This window comes from Rhinatrema bivittatum, chromosome 1 (genome assembly GCF_901001135.1).
Source record: "Rhinatrema bivittatum chromosome 1, aRhiBiv1.1, whole genome shotgun sequence".
NCBI lineage: Eukaryota > Metazoa > Chordata > Amphibia > Gymnophiona > Rhinatrematidae > Rhinatrema > Rhinatrema bivittatum.
The window spans coordinates 700,458,188-700,481,515 of NC_042615.1; the positions used below are offsets into that span (position 1 = coordinate 700,458,188).

Genomic DNA, 23,328 nt, shown 5'->3' on the forward strand with positions numbered 1-23,328 from the left:
CTGATCAGCTAATCGTCCAGGTAGGGATGGACGAGGATTCCTTCCTTCCTGAGTTTCGCCGCTACCACTACTATTACCTTGGTAAAGGTCCGCGGTGCGGTGGCTAACCCGAAAGGTAGTGCCCGGAATTCGTAGTGTTGATTCAGGACCTTGAAGCGTACGTAGCCCTGGTGTTCCTGATGGATTGGGATGTGCAAGTAGGCCTCCGACAGGTCCAGGGATGTGAGGAACTCTCCTGGCTGTATTGCCCATAGGACTGACCGCAGGGTTTCCATGCGAAATCTTGGGACCCTTAGGTGTCGGTTGACTGACTTGAGGTCCAGTATGGGCCTGAAGGTGCCCTCTTTCTTGGGTACGATGAAGTAAATGGAGTAATGTCCAGAATTTATCTCCCGTGCAGGCACTGGGGTTATGGCCTTTAGGGTAAGGAGTCTGGTCAGTGTAGTTTCCACTACCGCCCTTTTGAGGGGGTCGTGGCAGGGAGATTCCACGAACTTGTCCGGAGGGGTTCGAAGGAAGTCCAGGTAGTACCCTTCTCGGATGATGGCTAGGACCCACTTGTCCGAAGTTATCTCGACCCATCTGCGGTAGAATAGGGTTAGTCTGCCCCCTATGGCTTCTTCCCTTGGATGGGTCGGCTGATTCTCATTGTGGGGTGCGGCTGGGGCCTGAACCAGAGCCGGTTCCCCTCTTGCTGTGTCTGTTCCGAAAGGACTGGTTTCTGGCCAGAGGACGAGGTGCTTGGTAGCTATTCCTGTAAGGGTTGAAGCGTTGCAAGCTTCTGCCTGGGAAAGGGATGCTGGTTTCTCTTTGACTTGTCTTCTGGCAGACGAGGTAATGGAGAGTCGCCCCATTTGTTAGCCAGTTTCTCTAGTTCGCTGCCGAACAGGAGGGATCCCTTGAAGGGCATTCTTGTGAGGCGTGTCTTGGAGGAGGCGTCAGCTGACCAATTTCGCAGCCAGAGTTGTCTCCTGGCTGCCACTGAGGATGACACTCCCCTGGCTGCTGTGCGTACTAGATCGGAGGCAGCGTCAGTGAGGAACGAAAGAGCTGATTCCATTTCTTCTCTCAGGGTGTTGTTCCTGGCTTGAGATAAACAGGAACATGTCACCACGGTGCAGCAGGTCGCAATTTGTAGGGACATGGCTGCCACCTCAAAGGCTTGTTTCAGTATGGCTTCCAGGCGCCGGTCATGTGCGTCCTTGAGGGCCGCCCCTCCTTCCACTGGTATGGTGGTGCACTTAGCGACTGCGCAAACTATGGTGTCCACTTTGGGGCACGCTAGCAGCTCCTTGGTTGCTGGGTCCAGGGGGTACATGGTGGATAAGGCTCGACCCCCCTTTGAAAGAGGACTCCGGCGCATTCCACTCCAGGTCTATTAGCTGTTGTGCCGCCTGTAGGAGGGGAAAATGGTGGGCCGTCTGTCGAAGGCCCTCTAGCAGGGGGTTCATTGTAGGTTCCCCCGGGGTGCCTTGACTCGGGATAGCGAGTTCCGATAGGCATTGAGATACCAGGTCCGGAAGATCCTCCTTTACGAAGAAGCGTCTCATGGTTCGATGCGGCTCTGTCCCCGAGGGAAGTTCTCCCTCCTCGAGGGGCTCGACTTCTTCCTCGGAGTAATCCGTGTCCCCGTAGGTGGGGCTTCTGGGTGGTGGGAGCCTGGGCCTAGGCCTCGAGGGTCCTGGGGCATGAGGGTCTTCCGGTGCGTATGGGTCTGCTCAGGATTCAGACTGCATCCTGACAAAGGCGTGAATTCCTTTAAATAATTCCACCCAGGAGAGCGATGCAGGTTCTAAGTTGGGGGGTGCCAGGTCTCTGGGGGTCCCCATCCGGGGGATGGTCTCACTGGGGCCTGCTAGGTCCGGGGTGTTCCCTGAGGAGCAAGCACTGAATCTTGGGTTAGACTGGCCCTGGCCTGGAGTTCCCAGGGCTTCCTCACATTGGGTGCATAGGGCGTCTGCTTCTTCGCTCTTTGCGGCTCTGAGGTGGCATGCTGAGCAGAGGCCTAGAGCTTTTATGCCTGATTCTGGAGGTGCCGCTTCTGTGGACGCGTGGGCTCTTATGCGATCCATTGAGTCAGATATATATATGCGCCGGTGCGCTCCCAGCCGTAAATATGCGCTTTGGAGTGTGCGCGAAGCGTAAGCGCGGAGGATTCTTGATGTGTGCCTAAGAATGTGCGCCAAATAATGTGTGCCTATAATATGCGCCCAATTATCGGCGCCTATAATTCGCGCCCAATTATCGGCGCCTAAAATACGCGCCCAAACCTTGGGCACCTAGCTTAAATAAGCGCCCAATATTTTCGGGCGCCTAAGATACGCGCCCGTTAACTTGTGCGCTTAGCTTTATTTGAGCGCTCAATCGGGCGGAGGGCAGCGAACAAGGCCAAGATGGCGACGGCGAGAGGGCGGGCAAGATGGCGACCTCCTTGGAGGGTCTCCACGTGGGTAGACCCTGCTAATCCTCGATCTTCGGAGACCAGTAAGTAAAGGATGTACGCCTTACCTTGTCTTCGGCGCTTCCCGGTTGTGACCCGGGCGGTCTCCGGCTGTGGGGGGAGAGGGTGATTACCTTCACCGCCGCGCTCAAGGAAGTGCACCCGCCGCCTCTAAGCCGCGCCCGAACTCGTCTCGCTCGAGGGCTAAGTCCTCGCCGCGAACGGCTCCGGACCGAGGCTGCCTCTATGCCGCGCCCGAGCCCTTCTCACTCGGGGGCTAGGTCCCTGCCGCGATTCGGCCACCGGACCGAGGCTCTTACCTCCGAGGGACCACGGAAATCACCTCGGGAAGCTCAACTGGGGGAGGGACCCGAGGGTATCACCGCAGGAGTGCGGGGCTCGTCTTCAGGTAGGAATTTTCTTTTAAAATTTGGTAGAACGTTCAGCGAGCGTGAGATAGCTCCTAACTGCTTTGGAGACGGAAAATACTGAGCTTCTGCACTTCCTGCAGGGGTATACGTACTAGGTGCTGACGTCAGATTGAAATCTGATCCGTCTCCAAGTGCTAGCACGAGTACACTATACCCATTGGTCCTGAGTCCATCTGCTACACGCTAGGAAAAGCTAGTTTTCATTACCATTAAATTTACAAAGGGGGGGGAGGGAGTGCGTGCTAATCTGTACGCAAAATGTTCTGCACATATTTTTGTGCACAAAACTCCCTCCTGTATTGGAGGTAAAGCTCACACAACTGCGGGTAAACCTGTGAGTTCTGCTGAGCGTGTCTTATTACATTGGCCTCTTTAATGCTAAATTTTGCCAATATATACCTCCAAGGAAGCATTTCAGTCTGTTGAAAAGCTGGATAAAAGTTTGACATTGGGAAGAGCTACAAGGCGAAACAGTAGATGGCATTGACCTTCCATCCCCTCCTCCATCACCACCTCATATCCCTCTTCATTCTATCTCTTCCATCTTTCCCTTCTCCTTTCTCATCCTTTTCCATTACTTGTTTAAATGGAGAAATTACTTACCTGATATTTTCGTTTTCCTTAGTGTAGACAGATGGACTCAGGACCAATGGGTTATATGCTCCTCTGCTAGCAGATGGAGACAAGAGTCAGGTTTCAAAGCTGATGTCATCTTAGATATACTCCTGCAGTGACCTCCCCAATGTCAAACTTTCAAAAGTCATTGTGGACATACTATTGAAAAACTTGAATAAAATTTGGATATAACTTAGTAACCTGATTAAAAACTTGATTAAAAAACTGGTGACTGTAACTGTGCTCAACCAAAAATAAAAGCTGAATCCCAGCAATATTATAGATGCCCTGATCTAGGGATAGGGCGACGGCTGACCCATAATCTCTTGGAATCGAGATTCACCTCATGGGCAGCTGTGGGCGGGATGCTGAGTCTGCCTACACTAAGGAAAATGAAATTATCAGGTAAGTAATTTCTCCATTTCCTAATGTGTAGCCAGATGGACTCAGGACCAATGGGATATACAAAAGCTACTCCCGAACAGGGCAGGAGGCTGCCTGCGGTCCAGTTAGCACCACCCTCGCAAAGGCTGCGTCCTCTTGGGCCCGAACGTCCAGGCAATAGAACCTGGAGAAGGTGTGCAAGGAGGAGCACATCGTTGCTCGACAGGTGCTGACAGGAGACAGTAGCTTAGCTTCCACCTAGGATACTGCCTGGGCCCTAGTGGAATGAGGGGATAAAGGCTTCCCTGCCTGCTCATAAGCTCCCGTGATCACTTCCTTGATCCAGCAAGCTATGGCAGCTCGCAAAGCCGCTTGGCCTTGTTTCCTTCCACTGTGAAGAACAAACAAGCAGTCCATCTTGCACACCGGTTCTAAGTGTTCCAGATACCGTACTAAAAGCCTACCGACAATTAAGTGGCATAGGAGGTGGTAGTCTTCCGTGTCCTTGTGTCTATCTAGGGACAGTAAAGAAATGGACTGGTTCAGGTGAAACTCCAAGACTACCTTTAGTAAGAAGGAAGGAACGGTGCGAAGCTGTAACGTTCTTGGTGTAAACCAGAGGAATGCTCCCAACAAGACAGCGCCTGTAGTTCAGAGATGCAACGAGCCAAGCATATCGCCACCAAGAATACAGTCTTCATTGTTAACAGGCAGAGAGACAGACTGTGCATCAGCCTTTCAGCTGCTTCAGCAGCAAAGTCCACGCCGGGAACCGGCTACCGGACTAAGGGATCTCGGAAATCACCTCAGGAATTCTCAACAGGGGGAGGGACCTTTAGGTATCACCGTAGGAGAGCGTGGCTCTATCTTTCTCCAATTTAAAGGTAAATTCTCTTCTTCAAACTAGTACTGCAATCCTGCTAAACACCAAAGCTGGTGTGGGGATAGCATGTCTACATCTGCTAGGAGACGGAGATACTGAATAGCTGAGGTCACTGCAGGGATATATCTAAGGTGTCAGCTTTGAAACCCTGACTCCATCTCCATCTGCTAGCAGGGGAGCACATAACCCATTGGTCCTGAGTCCATCTGGCTACATGCTAGGAAATCTCTGATTATTTTTGATGGTGCAATTGCATCATACACCCATACACGAGTCACCATTGCTTTCTATAAAACAGAAAAAAAAAGGCCTGTGTAAGCTTTTCCATATCCTCTCGATTTCTAGTTTCAAATCTGGGTTCTTACTTCTGTCTAAACAAAACACAGGTCTCTTGCTCAATAATTCTCTGATTCACATTCTGACTAACAGTTATATCCCTGGCTGGAGAAGCTGTTACGTCAGAAGTCTTCAGGTCATTATTAGAACTTGATTCTTGTTCATACCAAGGCACTGTGGATTTTTGCTCATATAAATGCACTGGGTTTTTTTGAAATGCTTTAGTTTGTATCTTATCTGGCATTCTACTATAGGAATTTTACTGGATTTAATATTCATCAAAGCAACCAATGAAGGCACTATTCACACCAACCATTCCATGTGCCTGATAATGGTTTCATTATTATCATACAAAAAGGAAAACCACAGAGCTAGAAAATATGAGAAAAATCAGGCAAGTCTATAGCCACTACTCTTGGAGGATGACTCATTGAAAGTATGTAAATACCATTAATCCCCACTGACATTGTAAAGGATACGATGTTCAGCCATTTTAGCCAGGAGATCATCATTATCAAAAAGCAATAAGCAGATGACAGCAATGATGAAAAAAGCAGCTCCTCTTGTCTGTGAAGGAGGGACATCCACAAAAGGTCAAAAACCAGCGCAGGAAATACAAGCTCAACTCCTGCAGCGGCAGTACAATAAAACTCCCTTCTACTCCCCAACAGATGTGAACACAACCGTGAGCACTCACACTTGGCCATTCTTCCTTTCCTCCCGGTTTTAAAAGGGGAACACCAAAAGTACTTCCCTTCTAGTTTATAGACCGAATGTAACCTCTGCAACAAATCTCTTTAATTACAACTTCCCTTATTTTATTTCTTCCATTGTCTTCTAATACCAAGTTTGGCTTCACTTTTATTTCAAAATTGTGAAAGCAAACTCTCATGTAGGCTTTTATTTGCCCTACTTTTGCCTGAACCTTGAATCTGGCCTTCGGTGTTCCCACTGCTGGACATTCACATCTGCCTCCTGCAGCTCTAAGCACTGTGACAGCACCTGCAATGCATCATGAGATTTGGGGGTGGCAACCTTCCTGTCACCAGGTCAGTACTCTTAGAAAGTTCTATTTCAATACCAGAGAGACCTAAAACCTGAACTGATGCTTTATTTGTACGCTTTCCTATTGGTGCTGTCTCTTTAATTCTTCTTTTCCATGACTAATCAAAACAGATTCTCTTTGTTCAACTACTCTACAAATATTTTCAGAGTTCTTAAGTCAGCCTTCCTATTATTTTCACATTGCCTTTTCTCAATTCAGTTATCACCACATTCTCTTTCACCGATTTACCATTAACAGTGGTAGGAGGCAGGGCCGCAGAGTCAGCTTACAAAATTGCTGGCTGCAGGAAGAGAGGCAAAACTGGATATGAATATGACAACTGATTTCAAGAAATACAAGACGTGGCAGCAAATTGGCATGCCTTGCTTTTCCCCCAGATTGTTTGTGTAATCATTATTAAACTTAAATTACCTTTGCCGGTCCTCCTCCAGAACTGGTAAACAGCATAGGGAGCAAAGAAATGACAACGATGTCCCTGTGTTCGAACAGTAGCAATGTCCTACAATGGAAAGAGAGCAGCAGAGACGCTCAGGTGTAGGAGGGCACATTCAGCAAAGAGCGATCCTGTGGCAGTGCCTGACAGCCAGGCTGCTCTGGGGGAAAGGAAAGCTACATGTACTCTCTGCTTGCAGAACACAAACCCTACATCATTTCTGTCGCATATGACATAGGCAAACCCCCTTCATTCTCTGCACCAGCCTAGGAGTGGAGCGGGCACATCTACTAATTAACAGTGACTGTAACATGGAACCTCTTTGTACTAAGCTGGACTGCAAAGAGCGATGACAAACAATTCCAAATCTGACTGACAAGTTCAAAACTTTGAACATTCAGCTGCTCTCCTACAAGAACAATTCCCTCCCATGGAAGGGCATCTGCTATTTTATGCATTGTGCAGGACAGGGCATCATGATCAGTATGAACCAATCGAATCTCAGCGAGTGTGAGGTCGTGGGTCACTAACATGGCCTCTCAGCAAAGTGGGACTGCAGAGCAGCAGATTAAATCACTTTAAAACTAACACCACTCGATGCGATACAGAATGAGAGCCAGCCAGAACAGGTTTTCTTTAAATAAAACAAACTAATGACAATTACAATGAATTATTTTTGAATTGCAGTTGTGTACAAACGTTTAGGCACCTCAGGTCAAATTTGATATTTCAATGAATCTCTAAGTCAGGGGTCGGGAACCCATGGCTCGCGAGCCAGATATGGCTCTTTTGAGGGCTGCATCTGGCTCGCAGACACGTGTCGCCATACTTCGCGGTTCCCCGCTGACCCAGCTGCTCCCCGGTCCTCCGTCGCCCGGGCTTAAAATGCTGTCAGCCCGGGCGGAACGCGGCAGGACAGCTGGAGTCAGCGGCACCGGCGTGCTCTCTTCTCCTCCCCCCCCCCCGCGGCCCGGAAGAGGAAGTGGAGAGCATCGGGTGCCTGCGCGGGAAGAAGAGACCACACTAGCGTGGTCTCTTCTTCCGCGCAGGCACCCGATGCTCACCACTTCCTCTTCCGGGCCGCGGGGGGGAGGAGAAGAGAGCATGCCGACTGGAGTCATCCGGGTGCCTGCGCGGGAGTCATCGGGTGTCAGCCGGGTGCCAGCGCTGGAGTCATCGCGCAGGCACCCGATGCTCTCCACTTCCTCTTCCGGGCCGCGGGAAGAAGAGAGCACGCCGGTGCTCTCTTCTTCCCGCGGCCCGGAAGAGGAAGTGGAGAGCATCGGGTGCCTGCGCGGGAAGAAGACTGCAGCGCGGCTCGGAGGAAAATGAAAATCTTCAACCGCGGCCGATGGGACTCCGCCTTCGCCTCCGCGAGGGCTGAAAATGAAGGAGGTTAGCGTTGGGAGGAGGCTGCTGCTGCTGCCGCGAGTTCCCGGGGGGGGGGGGGGGAGAGAGAGAGTGAATGAGCGAGCAAGCATGTGTGTTTGAGATCCTGTGTGTGTGAGTGAGAGATTGCATGTATGTGAATGATTGAGAGCCTGTATATGTGAAAGAGAGTATGTCTGTGATTGAGATCCTGCCTGTGAGAGAGAGAGCATGAATGTAAGTTTACCATTGGGAACCTGTATGTGTAAGTTTGTAATTGAAAACCTGTTTGTTTGAAAGAGTATGTGTGTATGATTGAGATCCTTTGTGTGTGAGAGAGATCATGTGTATGTATGATTAAGAGCCTGTGTGTATAAGTAAGAGAGAGATCATGTGTGTCTGTGTCTGATTGACAGCTGGTTTAGGTGAGGGAGCATGTGAGTATGTGATTGAGAGCCTGTGTGTAAATGAGAGAAAGAGAGGACATGTTTGTAAGCATGTGAATGAGAGTCTGTGTGTGAGAGAAAAAGACAGCATGTATTTATGTGATTGAAAGCCTGTGTGTGTGTAAGCGTGAAAAGATAGACAGCATGTGTGTAAATGTGTAATTAAGAGCCTATATAAGTGAGAGAGAAAAAACATTTGTATATGTGAGTGACTGAGAGCATGTGTGTATAGGTGTGTCATTGAGAGCCAGTGTGAGAGAGAGCGCTGGTATGTGACAGAGAGGAGAAAGTTCCAAGCAAACCACCCCACCTCCTGCTAATTCAGAACAATCTCAGGACACCTGGATATCAAACGTTCCCAGGTATGCAGAGCAAAAAAATTTTTGTATCCTTATTATTTTTCATTACTGGATCTTTGTGTCTGCTATTTTGAAATATTTTGTTGGTATCTGGAAATGTTTTATATGAGTTTTTAATTATTGGATATTCCACTCATCAGCTGTTTCGAAATATGTTCTTTTTGTTAGTACAGTTTTACTGCTGATGATTTTATATTTCTTGATTTGTTTTATAAGGATGTGTGATGTTTCTTTTTTCCTTTGTTACACTGCATACAGAGACTCTGGCTTGTTGCAGTTTCCAATTCAGTTTTTGTCTGCATGCTTCTTGTTATGCGTTTTGGTCTCTTTATTCTATGTTAGGTGAGGGACAGCACGTGATTCAGGTGAGGTTTTCTGCTGGCGTGTAGTTTCTGTGTAGGACTCTATAGCAGCCTGACTTGGTCCGTTTTCCTAATAGGAGATGTATTGGTGTCTTAAGGCCTGGTGTATTATTTTCAGAGACTTATTGTACTTTAAAAGTGTGATCTTACATAAAATGCACACATTTACTTGTATTTAGTTTTAAACATATTGTATGGCTCTCATGGAATTACATTTTAAAATATGTGGCGTTTATGGCTCTCTCAGCCAAAAAGGTTCCTGACCCCTGCTCTAAGTGAACAGAAGGTGACACACCTCTCTCTACATGCTGCAAAGTTAGTGTAAACATGACATATTTCTGCAAGTTTTAATGCATAACTACTATTTGCTGATTCTAACACACTGAACATAATAAAACAATGAATCTGGCATGCGCAAAGGTTTGTGCACCCTTTCAATCAGAAATAACTGCTTCCAAACATTTCCTGTAGCCAGCTAAGAGTCTCTTTCGTCTTGCTTTTGGAATTTTTTTCCTACTCTTCCTTGCAGAGCTCATCTGGCTCAGAAACATTTTTAGGTCTCCTTGCAGGCACTACATATGTTTGAGATCTCCCCACAGATTTTCAATAATATTCAAGTCTGGGGATTATGACATCCATTCCAAAACCTTCACTTTTCTTTCCTGTGGATACTTTACGGTGATTTTGAGATACGTTTCTGATTGTGGTCTTGCTGAAATAGCCAGCCTCTTTTTCAGTTTCTTCACTGACTGTGGGACATCAGCTTCCAGGACATGCTGACATTTAACGGTAAAAATGGCTTTGAGATCTTGCACCAATGGAACCTCTTAGAATCATCTACACCAGATTGGCTGGCATCTTGACAGTTTATTTTTATATTTTGAGTGATTTTGATGAAACGATTGTCATCACTGAATTGCATGTTTTACAGAAAAGAGGTTTATGAATAAATATGTTTGGACTATTTTTAAGATGGAAGATTATATTTTAAGAGGTAGATATTTAAAACTAAATGTTATGTAAGTTAGCAGGATAAGTAACACTGCCCCAATCTGCCCACTTCCCATCCACTAGATATCTGGCTATCTACTTAGTTGGATAAGTGGCTTCTGCTGAATGTAACCAGATATTTAGCAGCTGCCACTTAGCCGGATAAGAAGCAGTGAATATTGGCCACCACATGCACTAAAACACTTTCAGTACAGTACAGTGTGCTCCGACGGAGCGCACTGTTAAAGGAAAATTAGTTTTTTACCTGATAATTTTCGTTCCTGTAGTACCACGGATCAGTCCAGACACCTGGGTTGTGACTCCGCACCAGCAGATGGAGACAGAGCAAAACTTGTCGGGCTCCCTACATATAGTAAGGTGCCACCCACAGCCCCTCAGTCTTACATAATGTCAAAGCAAGAAACTAGCCGACTAACTAACTAACGACCCGCCGACCAGGCCAATTCAACTACCCCCAGCTGGAACAGAACTGCCAGACCCAGAGGTGAACGGTATACTCCAAACTAGAGTAATGAAAAACTGTAATCCAACTGAGCGGACTCTTTGTTACTTCAGCACAAAAACAGACAAAACTACAACAGATGGGTGGGAGCCTGGACTGATCCGTGGTACTACAGGAATGAAAATTATCAGGTAAGAAACTAATTTTCCTTTCCTTGTACGTACCCGGATCAGTCCAGACACCTGGGATGTACCAGAACCAATTACCGAGGGTGGGAAGCAGAGAATCCCGCTCGGAGCACTCTCCCTCCAAAACCCCCGTAATCAGCCGCCTGGACATCCAGCCTGTAATGTCTAGCAAACGTATGTAAGGACTTCCAAGTCGCTGCCCTGCAGATTTCCTGCAGGGACACTTGAGAGGCCTCCGCCCACGACGTAGCGTGTGAACGTGTCGAGTGAGCCCTGAGTTCCTTAGGGACCGCCTTTCCCCGCAAGAGATACGCCTATCCTATGGTCTCTTTAAGCCACCTCGCAATCGTGGTCCGAAAAACAGCCGCTCCCCTCTTAGGACCAGAGCACAAAACGAACAGGTGGTCGGAAACCCGAAAAGGATTCGTTACCTCCAAGTAACGGAGAAGAACCCTACGAACATCGAGCTTTCTCAGGTCTCTTGACCCCTTGTCAAGACAATCTACGTCCGAAAAGGCAGGTAGTTCCACAGATTTGTTCAGGTGAAACGCCGATACCACTTTCGGCAGAAAAGACGGAACCGTTCTCAAAGAGACCCCCGAATCTGAGATTCTCAAGAACGGTTCTCTACAAGACAGCGCCTGTAACTCTGATACTCGCCTAGCCGAAGTGATCAGAAACACCGTCTTGAAGGTGAGATCCTTTAGCGTTGCCCGCTTCAGGGGTTCAAACGGCGCCGCGCACAGCGCTGAAAGAACCCAATTCAGATTCCAAGAAGGACAAGGATTCCGCACCGGCGGGCGCAAATGTTTAGCTCCTTGAAGAAAACGCGCCACATCCAGGTGGAGTGCCAACGACACCCCTCGAATCTTACCTTTAAGACACCCAAGAGCAGCTACCTGTACTCTAAGGGTACTACAAGACAGTCCTTTGGACTGTCTTGTAGTACCCTTAGAGTACAGGTAGCTGCAGGTAGAGTACAGGTAGAGTACAGGTAGAGTACAGGTAGAGTACAGGTTCCTTAGAGAGGAAAGGTCCTCGCTTTCCTGTCTCCTACAGGAAAGCGAGGACCTCCGGCACGGATGACAAGACAGGATCCACCCTGCGAGAATTACACCAGTTGTCAAACACTGCTCAAACCCGAGCGTAGCCTAAGGACGTGGACTGTTTCCTAGCTCTCAACAAGGTGGCTACCACCGCATCCGAGTACCCCTTGGACTTCAGACGTTTCCTCTCAAAAGCCAAGCTGCGAGACAAAAGGGATCCGCATCCTCCAAACAGACGGGTCCTTGACGAAGCAGGATCGCGTCCCCTCGAAACCGAAGGGGAGGTTCCACTGCCAACTGTAGAAGATCCGCGAACCAGTCGTCGTGGCCACTCCGGCGCCACCAATATCACTTCCGCCGGATGCAACTCTATTCTCCGCAGCACCTTGCCTATCAAGGGCCAAGGAGGGAACACATACAGCAACACGTCCGTGGGCCATGGAAGCACTAGCGCATCTACGCCCTCTGCCCCCCGTTCCCTTCGCCGACTGAAGAACCGCGGAGCCTTCGCGTTCTGAGCAGTGGCAATCAGATCCATGTGTGGCTGACCCCATCTGCCGCAGATGAGGCGATAAGCTACGTCCGGCAGCTCCCATTCTCCGGGGTCCAGCCGATGCCGGCTGAGGAAATCCGTTTGGACGTTCTCGCTTCCTGCTATGTGGGACGCTGCAATGTTGCTGAGATTCTGCTCCGCCCAGCACATCAACCGGCTGGCCTCTTCCGCTACCTGTCGGCTTCTTGTTCCGCCTTGCCGATTGATGTAGGCCACTGTGGTGGCATTGTCCGACAGCACCCGGACCGCCCGGCCCCGAATCCACGGGCAGAAGGCGTGCAGCGCCAGGGACACGGCCCTGGTCTCCAAACGATTGATGGACCATCGCGACTGCTCCCTGGACCACTGCCCCTGAACTGAGCGTCCCTGGCAGACCGCTCCCCAGCCGGAGCTGCACTGCCACCATCACCATGACCTTGGTGAATGTGCGTGGGGCCGTGGCTAGCCCGAAGGGAAGGGCCCTGAACTGATAATGTCTGCCCAGGATGCAAAACCATAGAAATTTGTGATGAGACGGTAGAATTCCGATGTGCAGGTACGCCTCTGTTAGATCCAGCGAAGCTAGAAACTCGCCTGGCCGCACCGAGGCCACCACCGAACGAATCGTCTCCGTCTTGAAGCGTGGAATGCGCAGGCACCTGTTGACCCCTTTCAAATCCAAAATTGGTCGGAACGTGCCCTCTTTCTTTGGCACCACGAAGTATATGGAGTACCTTCCCCGGTGATGCTGCCTTGGTGGTACGGGTGTAATGGCGCCTAGAGTTTCTAGGCGCCGGAGGGTCATTCTTACCGCTGATCGCTTTTCTAACCCCTTGCAAAGCAACACGAGGAACTTGTCCACTGGCAGACGTGCAAAATCTAACGCGTAACCGTGACTTATCACGCTGAGGACCCACTGGTCCGAAGTTATCTTGGTCCATTCCTCGACAAACAGCGCTAGCCTCGCACCCACGTTTGGCACGAGGTCCAGAGGCTGCCGCGAGAAATGGACCCCCCTCGTTTCATTGGGCCGCCTTGGGCCCCGATACAGACGAGGGACCACCTTGTCTGCCGAATTTCTTCCCGCGAAAGGACTGAGACCAAGAGGAAGTCCTGGAGGAACCGGACCGGTAGGTTGAGCCGGATCCGGACGATCTCTGCGTCCGCTGACGTCTGTTACTCCGAAAACGGTTCCTAGTGGAGAAGGATGTCCTAGGACTAGGCCTGTCCTCTGGCAACTTGAATGCCCTGTTCTCCCCAAGGGACTGCATCAGATCGTCCAGTTGTTTACCAAATAATTTCCCTTTAAAAGGCAACGAGCTCAGGTGAGCCTTGGACGACCCATCAGCTGCCCAGTTCCGGAGCCAGAGTAGACGGTGCGCAGAGACCGCCGATACCATAGCCCTGGCTGACGTCCGCAGTAAATCATGCATAGCATCCGCACTGTAAGCGATCACCGCTTCCAGGTGATCCGCCTGCGCCGACTCCCCCTCAGAGAGACCAGCATTCGCCTGGAGATTCTGGGCCCAGCGCAGTCCGGCCCTGAGCGCAAAATTACTGCAAATGGCCGCCCGGACTCCTAGGGCGGAAACCTCAAAGACTTTCTTAAGCTGCACCTCCAGCTTTCTATCTTGAATATCTTTGAGCGCTGTAGTGCCTGTGACAGGAATCGTAGACCTCTTCGTCACTGCCGACACCGCTGCGTCGACCTGTGGAAGGCGAAGAAGTTCCAAGACCTCCTCTGGCAGTGGATACAGCTTGTCCATGGCCTTACTCACCTTCAGGCCCAGCTCCGGAGTATCCCATTCACGGAAGAGGATGTCGGACGCCGAGAAGTGAAACGGGAAGGACACCATTGGACCCGCAAGGCCCAACAACACCGGATCCATATTGGCCCCCTGCCGGGACTCCACCGGCGGAGCTTCCACTCCTAGCTCCTGGAGTATGGCCGGGATGAGGGGCGCCAGTTCGTCTCTCCGGAATAGGCGAACCACTTTCGGGTCATCGCCATCCGCCGCCTGCGTCCCTTTGCCGGCACCCGGCTGGACTGGCCCCTCATCATCCTGTCCTTTCGGTCCTACTGGAGCCCCTGAGAACAAATCCTCTCCCTCGGAGGAGGTGGACACCGAGTCCGAGTCCTGCGACGGCCCTTTCTGTGCTTGATCCCAAGCAGTCCTCTTCCGGGGCTGAGAGTGCTCCTCTGAGCCCCCCCGAGGTCCTGGACTTCCTAGGCTTCTTCCTGGATTGTTTATACTGCAGCAACTTGCGCAGCAGTAAGGAGAAATCCGCAGAAAACGAGGCCTCCGAATCAGAGGAGGCCTCCTCCATACTCCTGTCCCCCGGCGAGTCCAGTCCCCCCCGGGGCCTCCCCCCCGGGGGCCTGTGGTTGCGGTGAAAGCGGGGGAGGCTGGCCGCCATTACCAGCCGCCCTCCTCGTGGCGTCCCTGACTGCCTCCAAGATGGTCGCCGTTCCCGCGCTGAGCGGGAACGGCTCAGCACCGCTGGTCTGCGAGTTCCCCGCGCGTGCTGGCGATCGCTGCGCCCGAGGGCGACTCACCCGAGTGCCCTGGGAGGACCCTCACCGCCGGTCACACAGTTGGCACAGACGCCGTCGCGCGGCAAGCCGTTCCTGTCGGCATCCCCGGTCCTTGGCGCTAACACGGCAGGCAAGGAAAAAAGTTTCGCACAAGAAACACACGTCCCCCTCCCGCGAAGCACCCCCCCGAGAGCAGGTAACGACGAAAGAGAGACGGCGCCGCTGAAAAAACAAACAGTCCCCGGCAACTTTTTTTTTTTTTAATATTACCGCTGTCCCGGGTCCTGATCTTCTGCTCCAGCGGGGGTGAGTGAACCAGGCTCCCCGGTGTCACCCCCGATGCTGCTGCCCTACTCCGGCTGGGTCCTCGACCCTCAGCAGCGGCCTCAACCGGGGGGGATGGTCCTCTCAGAACCTTCCCACCCCCCCTGGGAGGCTTTCGACGAAGGAGACAATTTCCTTTCTTCAGAATCAATTGAATCCTTTAATTTTTTTTTTTTTATACTATCCCTGACTAACTAAGAAAAAAACCCAACGACCCAGGGATCCCAGAGACTGTGGGTGGACCTGCCCCATCTGCTGGAGACAGAGTAAGACTGAAGGGCTGTGGGTGGCACCTTACTATATGTAGGGAGCCCGACAAGTTTTGCTCTGTCTCCATCTGCTGGTGCGGAGTCACAACCCAGGTGTCTGGACTGATCCGGGTACGTACAGGGAACCTGCCATTGGACGCGCGTTTTCCCTTACCCCTTATTCAGTATGAGGCGGAAAACGCGCGTCCAACCCACCGAACCCAATAGCGCCCTTAACATGCAAATGCATGTTGATGGCCCTATTAGGTATTCCCGCGCAATTCAGAAAGTTAAATGGGCAGCCAAAGGTAGGCGCTAATTTCTTCCGGCACAGAAAAGCAGTAAAAACTGCTTTTCTGTGCACCCTCCGATTTAATATCATGGCGATATTAAGTCGGAGGTCCCGAAGAGTAAAAAAAAGGAAAAAAAAAACGATGCCAGCAAAATTGAGCGTTGGCTGTCAAACCCGCTGACAGCTGCCGCTCCTTTTGTCCGTTTCTAGCGCCAGGCCTCATTTAAATACCGTATCGGCCTGTTTGTTTGATATAGCATGTTAACAGCATTCTGTATGTCACCTAGTTAAATTTCTATGAATATTTATCACTCCTTTCCTAAAACTCATCCACACTATCCTTCCTGAGCCACTGGCTGCCACAAAACCCCAAAGAAAACAGATCCATCCCCATGCTTAACAGTTGGCAAGGTGTTTGTTCTTTTCTTTATTTCTGATTTTCTTTATTTCTGATTTATTTCGAACAGTGCAGCACCCTTTGCACAGGGCTTCCTGATAAGCTTATAAGAGGGTTCCTCATTGTTCAACACTCTGCAGTTCACTTAATAATCGGATTAAAATGGCAGGAGCATATAACTCCTGCTCTGCGAGAGCTGCACTGATTACCGATTAAATGGAGGTCAAAATCTGGATTATTAGTAACTATACATAAGTTATTGGCCTCTAAGCATCCCTGTGTACTTTGAAATGAGACTGAATGGTATACTGCAGCTCGGCCCCAGCGTTCTGCTGGCCCCTGGCTCTTGCACATACTATCTACAAGAGCTTATAGGCATGAGCAGACACAGGCTAGGGAGTTCTTACTGGTTGCTACAACATTGTGGAACACACTATCAGTGCTGTTAAGGAAAGAGCAATGTGGTGATGGTTGGCTTTGGTAATGACCTCCATATTAGTGACTCTGCCCTGCCAGCTAATGACAAGAATGTGCTGTAAGCATCAGAAATAGAAACATATGCTTCTTTTCTGGATAAATGAATGCTGACCAAGTCTCACTGTTGTACATAAGGATGCAAAGGACACAAGCTGCTTCATTTTGATTAGACATTTAAAAAAGCCCTCTCTTATCTGTAGTGTTTGAAATAAATCTTAGCACTGTTGATTCTAGTTGTTTAGACCTTTTATGAAATTAGATTGGGAAGGAATTAACTTCTGTTTATGGAATTTACTTTATAAGAAGTAAAAGAATACAGCATAAGGAAAGTATCCTAGGCCAGTGGTTCTCAACCTTTTTCCCATTGTGACACACCTGACAGACCACGCTCACATGTGTGACACACTGCTCATTACAATTCACGTTGGAAATAAAAAAATAAGGGCCCAGTATTATTTTTATTGCTAAGAATGACAAGGGAAAGATAAGTACTCTGAACAGAAATTGCATAAATAGTAAACATCCCATATCAAAACAACACCAATTTCTAGCACTCAAACAGTAACCATCTTACCTAAGAAAAAAGGCAACAATGAAAATATTACACCAAGCCTTAAGACACCAATACACCTCCTATTAGGAAAATGGACCAAGCCAGGCTGCTATAGAGCCCTACACAGAAACTACACGCCAGCAGAAAACCTCACCTCAGTCACATGTGCTGATCCTCACCTAACAAAGAATAGAGAGACCATGAAGCATAACTAAACATGCAGGAAACTACAACAAGCCAGAGAGACTGTATGCAGCGTAACAAAGGAAAAAGAGAAACTTCACCAGTCCTCAAAACAAATCAAGAAATATGAAATCAATAGCAGTACAACCATACTAACAAAAAGAACAGATTATTTCAAAATGGAAAATGGTGAATGGAATATCCAATAATTAAAAACTCATAAAAAATTTCTAGATACCAATAAAATATTTCAAAATAGCAGACACAAAGACCCAGTAATGAAAAATAAAAAGGATTAAAAAATGCTTTGCTCTGCATACCTGGTAACGTTTGATATCCAGGTGCCCTGAGATTGTTTTGAATTAGCAGTAGGAGGGATGGTTTGCTTACAACTTTCTCCTCTCTCTCAATAACACACAAGCTCTCTCTCTCACACTGGTTCTCAATCACACACATATACACATGCTTTTTCTCTCTCACTTACAAAGGCTCTCAATCATGCACACACACACACACACACACATATATATATATATATATATATATATATATATATATATATATATATAATTTTTGAACACTGTTAAACATCGAAACTTTATAAACTGTTGTGATGGCGAAATTGAACAATGGTATATAAAACGCGATAAATAAATATACACATGCTTTTTCTCTCACTTATATAGGCTCTTAATCACATATTTATATACATGCTGTCTTCACACTTACACACACAGGCTTTCAATCACACATTTACATACATGTTGTCTTTCTCTCACACACAAGCTCTCAATCACATGCTCTCTAACGTACACCTGTTCTCAATCACACACAGACACACAATCTCTCTCTCAATCATACACACACATGATCTCTCTCACTTACACATACAGGATCTCAATAACACACACATAATCTCTTATACACAAATAGGTTTTCAATCACACACTTCCACATACAGGATTCTTAATCACTCACTTACATACATGCTGTCTCACACACAGGATCTCAAACACATATACTTGCTTGCTCACTCACTCATTCTCTCCCCCCCCTAAACCAAACCAGTGGCAGCAGCAGCCTCCTCCACTTCCAGCCCTCGTGACCTCGAGAAAGGCGCCCCATCGTCCGCGGGGACTGACATTGTGCCTCTTTTGCTTGCTTCGAGCCGCGCCTCTCTTTAGGCCGATGCTGCCTGCTCTAGGGTGGTCTCTTCTTCCCACGCACGTGGCCGCTGCATACCACTTCCTCTTCCGGGCCGTGGGGGGGGTCAGGAAGAAGAGACTATGTTGGTGCCGCTGACTCCAGCTCTCTTGCTGCATTCCACCCGCGCTATCAGTATTTTAACCCCGGACGGAGGATGAGATCCTATTTCGATGGAGCAGGGGGAGCAGCTGGGCCAGTAGGGGACTGGGAAGTGTGGTGATAGACCTGCGTGTGCTTGGCGACACACCGGTTGAGAACCTCTGTTCTAGGCAATGCGCAGCCACAGGTGAACCAGAGCAATACTGAAAAGCAAGGTTAATGAAGGGAAAGCCAAACTGAACAGCAAGACAGGAATGTGAGAAGAGGTGATGAATCCTGAATGTCAGGGGGAAGGTTATCCCACAGGAAAGCAGCTAGCAAAAAGACAGAGTGTGCCAGCAGGATGCTGCTTGCTTTGTGCAAGGCACACTGATGATATTCAAAATGTAAAGAGCAAGAAGGAAAGGACAGTGAGATGTGGGAGAAGAGGTAAGGAAGGGAGGGGGAGCCAGATCATGAAAACAATTGAAGGCAAGTACAAGGATTTTAAATTAGGAGACAATATTGATAGTTATAAATTGACTGAGAACACTTTCTTCTGCTAATGCTGGAGTGTGTAAAAGGATTAAATCCAGCCTCTGGGTGAACAATATTACAGTAAGGCTCAAAAGGCGGGTTTTCACAGAAAAAAAGGATGAAAATGGGTCACGCTTCTGTCATTGGCTGGACCTGCCAAGCACAACCAAAGAAGCAACTGGGAAGCAGTGACCTTACCTGAAGCAGAGGGATTTCTGGTAAGCAGGATTTGTACTTAATGCTAAATTACAAAGCAGAGTTAGCTATATCAGTGAAAAAAACATTTCAGAGTAATAAAATTTACCTTAACGGTCCACAAAGAGTGAGGCCAAAAAACCAGAGGAGAGAAATGATGAAGCTGGCAACAGCATGCTTCACAACACTGATCCACTGGAAAAGAAAGCAGCGTATCAGTCAGGATCCCCAACAACAAAGGCTCCCTTCCAACGACAGGGCAAAAAGCCTCCAGAAACCAAATCATCAGATAATTGGATTCTAGCATTAAACCTGATCATCACCTCTCCACATGGAACTTTCCTAAAATACTGATGACTCTGGGCAGAGATGTGAGGTGAAAAATCTTCCATTTCTAAAAACTGCTTCATTAGCAACAATGAATGGGTACCAGTGCAGAATTAGAGAAGCCGGGCAATTTCTAACCTTGAATGTATTTCAGTATAACACTTAAACCGCATCAAGAGTCTTTACTGATTTCCCCCCTCCTCCTCCCAGTCAAATATTTCAACTACTTGGCTATTTGAAAAACTTTGTGATCCAGTGAGGAACGCTTGGTGGGTAGGGGGACATAGTTACTAAATATACAGGGCAAATAACATGTCAAATCAGATCACAAATCTATTTAGGGCAGTGGTTCCCAAACCTGTCCTGCGGGAAACCCATTTGAAATGAAGTCTCACCAACGTGTGCTCATTCCCCACACCAAGTGAAGCATCATTCACCCTCCCCTGATTCTGAAGTGAAGCATCAGTGACTGACGTTCATGCCACACGCTGTCTGATCTGAAGCATCACTGACCCACGATCCCCATCTCCCAGCTTATGAAGTGAAGGATCACCAACCCACGTCGACTGAAGTAAAGCATCATTGCCCAGTGCTCATTCCCCACCCTGTCTAAAGTAAAGTGTCACCGACCACGCTGACTCCCCACTCCATCTGAAATGAAGCGTCACCGACCACGCTGACTCCCCACTCTGCCTAAAGTAAAGCATCACCGATAAGAAAATTATTTCCTTACCTGCTAATTTTCGTTCCTGTAGTACCATGGTTCAGTCCAGACCGTGGGTTATGTCCCCCTTCCAGCAGATGGAGTCAGAGCAAAAACTGAGATGGCGGTCCCTCATGACTGGTGCGCCCTCTGTAAACCTTCAGTATTTCCAAGCAACAAAGAAAAACCCCTTGCATGGATCAATACAAAAATGAATATCAACTAAATTGAACATCAAACTGTAAATCTGAATAGGCAAACTTGCAATGTGAACTCTCAGTCAGTCCCAAACAGATCCTGAAATGATTACACAGTCGAGCTGAAGGATTAACCCAAGGAAAAAAAACCAAAATCCTTAGGGTGGGCGTCTGGATTGATCCATGGTACTACAGGAACGAAAATTAGCAGGTAAGGAAATAATTTTCTTTTCCCTATATGTACCAGGATCAGTCCAGTCTGTGGGATGTACCAAAGCTTCCCTTAAATAGGGTGGGCCACTGATATCCCAGCTCGAATGACCTGAGCCCCAAAAGAACCCGAGGTCGTTGATTGCAGATACAAGCGATAGTGATGTGCAAAAGTGTGCAAAGACTTCCAAGAGGCCGCTCGGCAAAATTCCTGCGGAGAGACCGCTCGGCTTTCTGCCCAGGAAGCTGCTTGAGCTCAGAGAGAATGAGCTTTAATACCATCTGGGGGCTAACGCCCCGTGCCAATGTATGCTGTAGAAATTGCTTCCTTCATCCATCGGGCAATGGTGGTCTTTGAAGCCTAGTTCCCCTTCTTGGGATCATGCCAGAAGACAAAAAAATGATCTGATAAGCGGAAGTCATTAGTAACCTCCAGATATCGAAGGAGGACTCGCTTGACATCTAGGCGCCTGAGCTCCTTGGAATCCTCATCCTGGAATGATGGCAGTTCCACCAACTGATTCAGATGAAAAGGCAAGACCACCTTTAGAAGGAAAGATGTTACGATACCCGAGGATACTCCGGGATCTGTAGAGCGGAGATAAGGCTCTCTACATGACAAGGCCTGCAGGTCCGAGATTCTGCGAGCGGCACAGATGGCAACCAAGGAAACTGTCTTAAGAGTCAGGTCCTTGAGGGTAGTGCTCTACAGCGGTTCAAAGGGCGGCCCGCCAAGAATACGAAGGATCAAAATCAAAACTCCCCGAGGGGCATAAATTGCGAATTGGTGTTTCATATGCTTTACTCCCTTCAAGGACTGGACCATGTCCGGGTGTGTCGCAAGAGGAGGGCCATCCCGATGATGAACCAGAGCACCTAAGTCTGCAACCTGAACTCGGAGAAAACTGTAGTCTAATCCCCTCTCCAGCCCTCGCTGTAAGAATGACAAGATCTGAGCTATGGTCGCACGCCGTGGAGAGAGAAGTGAGGACTGGCAGCAAGCCTCAAAAACTTTCCAAGCTCGGACATAGGACCTGGAGGTGGAAGGCTTCCTAGCCTTGAGAAGAGTGGAGATAACCACCGCTGGATACCCTCATCTCCTCAGCCGGCACCATTCTAAAAGCCAGGCCGCTAGACAGAAGCGATCTACCTGGTCGAAAAATACTGGTCCCTGCCATATGAGATTCGACAGATGCCCCAGGCGCAGCGGGCCGTCCACTGCTAGGTTGACTAAGTCTGCGAACCACGGCCGACGTGGATCACGGGCCCCTGGTGACCTCTATTCCTCGGAGCACTTTTCCCACCATGGACCAAGGCGGGAACACGGAACATAGGATGTTCCTCGGCCACGGGAGGGCTAGGGCATTGACGTGTTCTGCTCCGTGCTCCCTTCTGCGGCTGAAAAAGCATGGAGCCTTTGCGTTCCCATCGCGTGACGAGTAGTGCCACTGCCTCTTGGGACAGTTCCCATTCTCTGGGATCCAAGCACTGGCGACTTAAAAAAGCTGCCTGAACATTGTCCATCCCTGCAATGTGAGACGCCGCCAGATGAGACAGGTGGAGTTCCGCCCACGGCATCAGCTTGTTCGTCTCCCGAGTCACATGGAGACTTCTTGTTCCCCCCTGGTGATTGATGTACACCACAGTCATGGCGTTGTCAAAGAGGATCCGGACTACTCAGCCTTGTGCTAGGGGCAAAAAACGCTGCAACACAAGACGGACCGCTCTTATCTCTAGACGGTGGACTGGCCAAGTTGCCTGTTCTGGTGTCCACTGAACCTGCGTCGAGTGCCAACCACACACTGGCCCCAGCCGGTAAGGCTGGCGTCTGTTATAACGAGTATCCATTGTGGAACTTCAAGCTCTACTCCTCGAAGCAAATGATCCAGGTCGAGCCATCAGGTCAGGCTGTCCTTGGATAGGGGCGGTATCGGCAGAGGAGCCTGAAATTCCTGAGATACCAGCTTCCAATGGGAGAGTAATGCTCTTTGTAAGGGACGCATGTGGGCAAAGACCCAAGGCACAACATCTGTCATGGAGGCCATGGAACCTAGCAACTGGAGATAGTCCCAGGCTGTGGGAAGTCGGAGGTCCCGAAACGCTGAACCTGAGCAAGGAGCGATTGGGCCCGCTCCAGATGAAGAGAGCCTGTGCCTACTTTGATGTCAAAATGAGCTCCCAGAAAGTCGAGTGACTAGGATCCGTTCCTTCCTCAGGGCCGCCGCCGCCACCACTACCATCACCTTGGTAAAGGTGTGAGGAGCTGTTGCCAGGCCGAATGGCAGGGCCTGGAACTGTTAGTGCTGCCCCAAAATCTTGAAGCGAAGGAGGCACTGATGCTCCTTCAGGATGGGGATATGAAGATAAGCCTCCGTCAAGTCCAAGGACGCCAGGAACTCTCCCCGGTGCACCTCAGCAATCCCTGAGCGCAGAGTTTCCATCCTGAAGTGTGGTATCTTGAGCGTCCTGTTGACCATCTTGAGATCCAGGATCGGCCGGAAGGGGCCTTCTTTACTTGGGGGC

General features: G+C 49.1%; 1 protein-coding gene across 2 annotated transcripts in view; it reads right to left on the reverse strand.

Moving 5' to 3' along the window:
* Positions 1–23,328, reverse strand: part of LOC115075437 (zinc transporter 5-like) — a 166,454-nt gene that overhangs the window by 120,287 nt on the left and 22,839 nt on the right. For both annotated transcript variants that reach the window (XM_029575807.1, XM_029575816.1), the window contains exons 4-6: positions 19,478–19,563; positions 6,567–6,654; positions 5,569–5,656 (exon numbers count right to left, since the gene is read on the reverse strand). In XM_029575807.1, the coding sequence (XP_029431667.1) occupies positions 5,569–5,656; positions 6,567–6,654; positions 19,478–19,563 (262 nt within the window). The remainder of the gene's footprint in view (positions 1–5,568; positions 5,657–6,566; positions 6,655–19,477; positions 19,564–23,328) is intronic.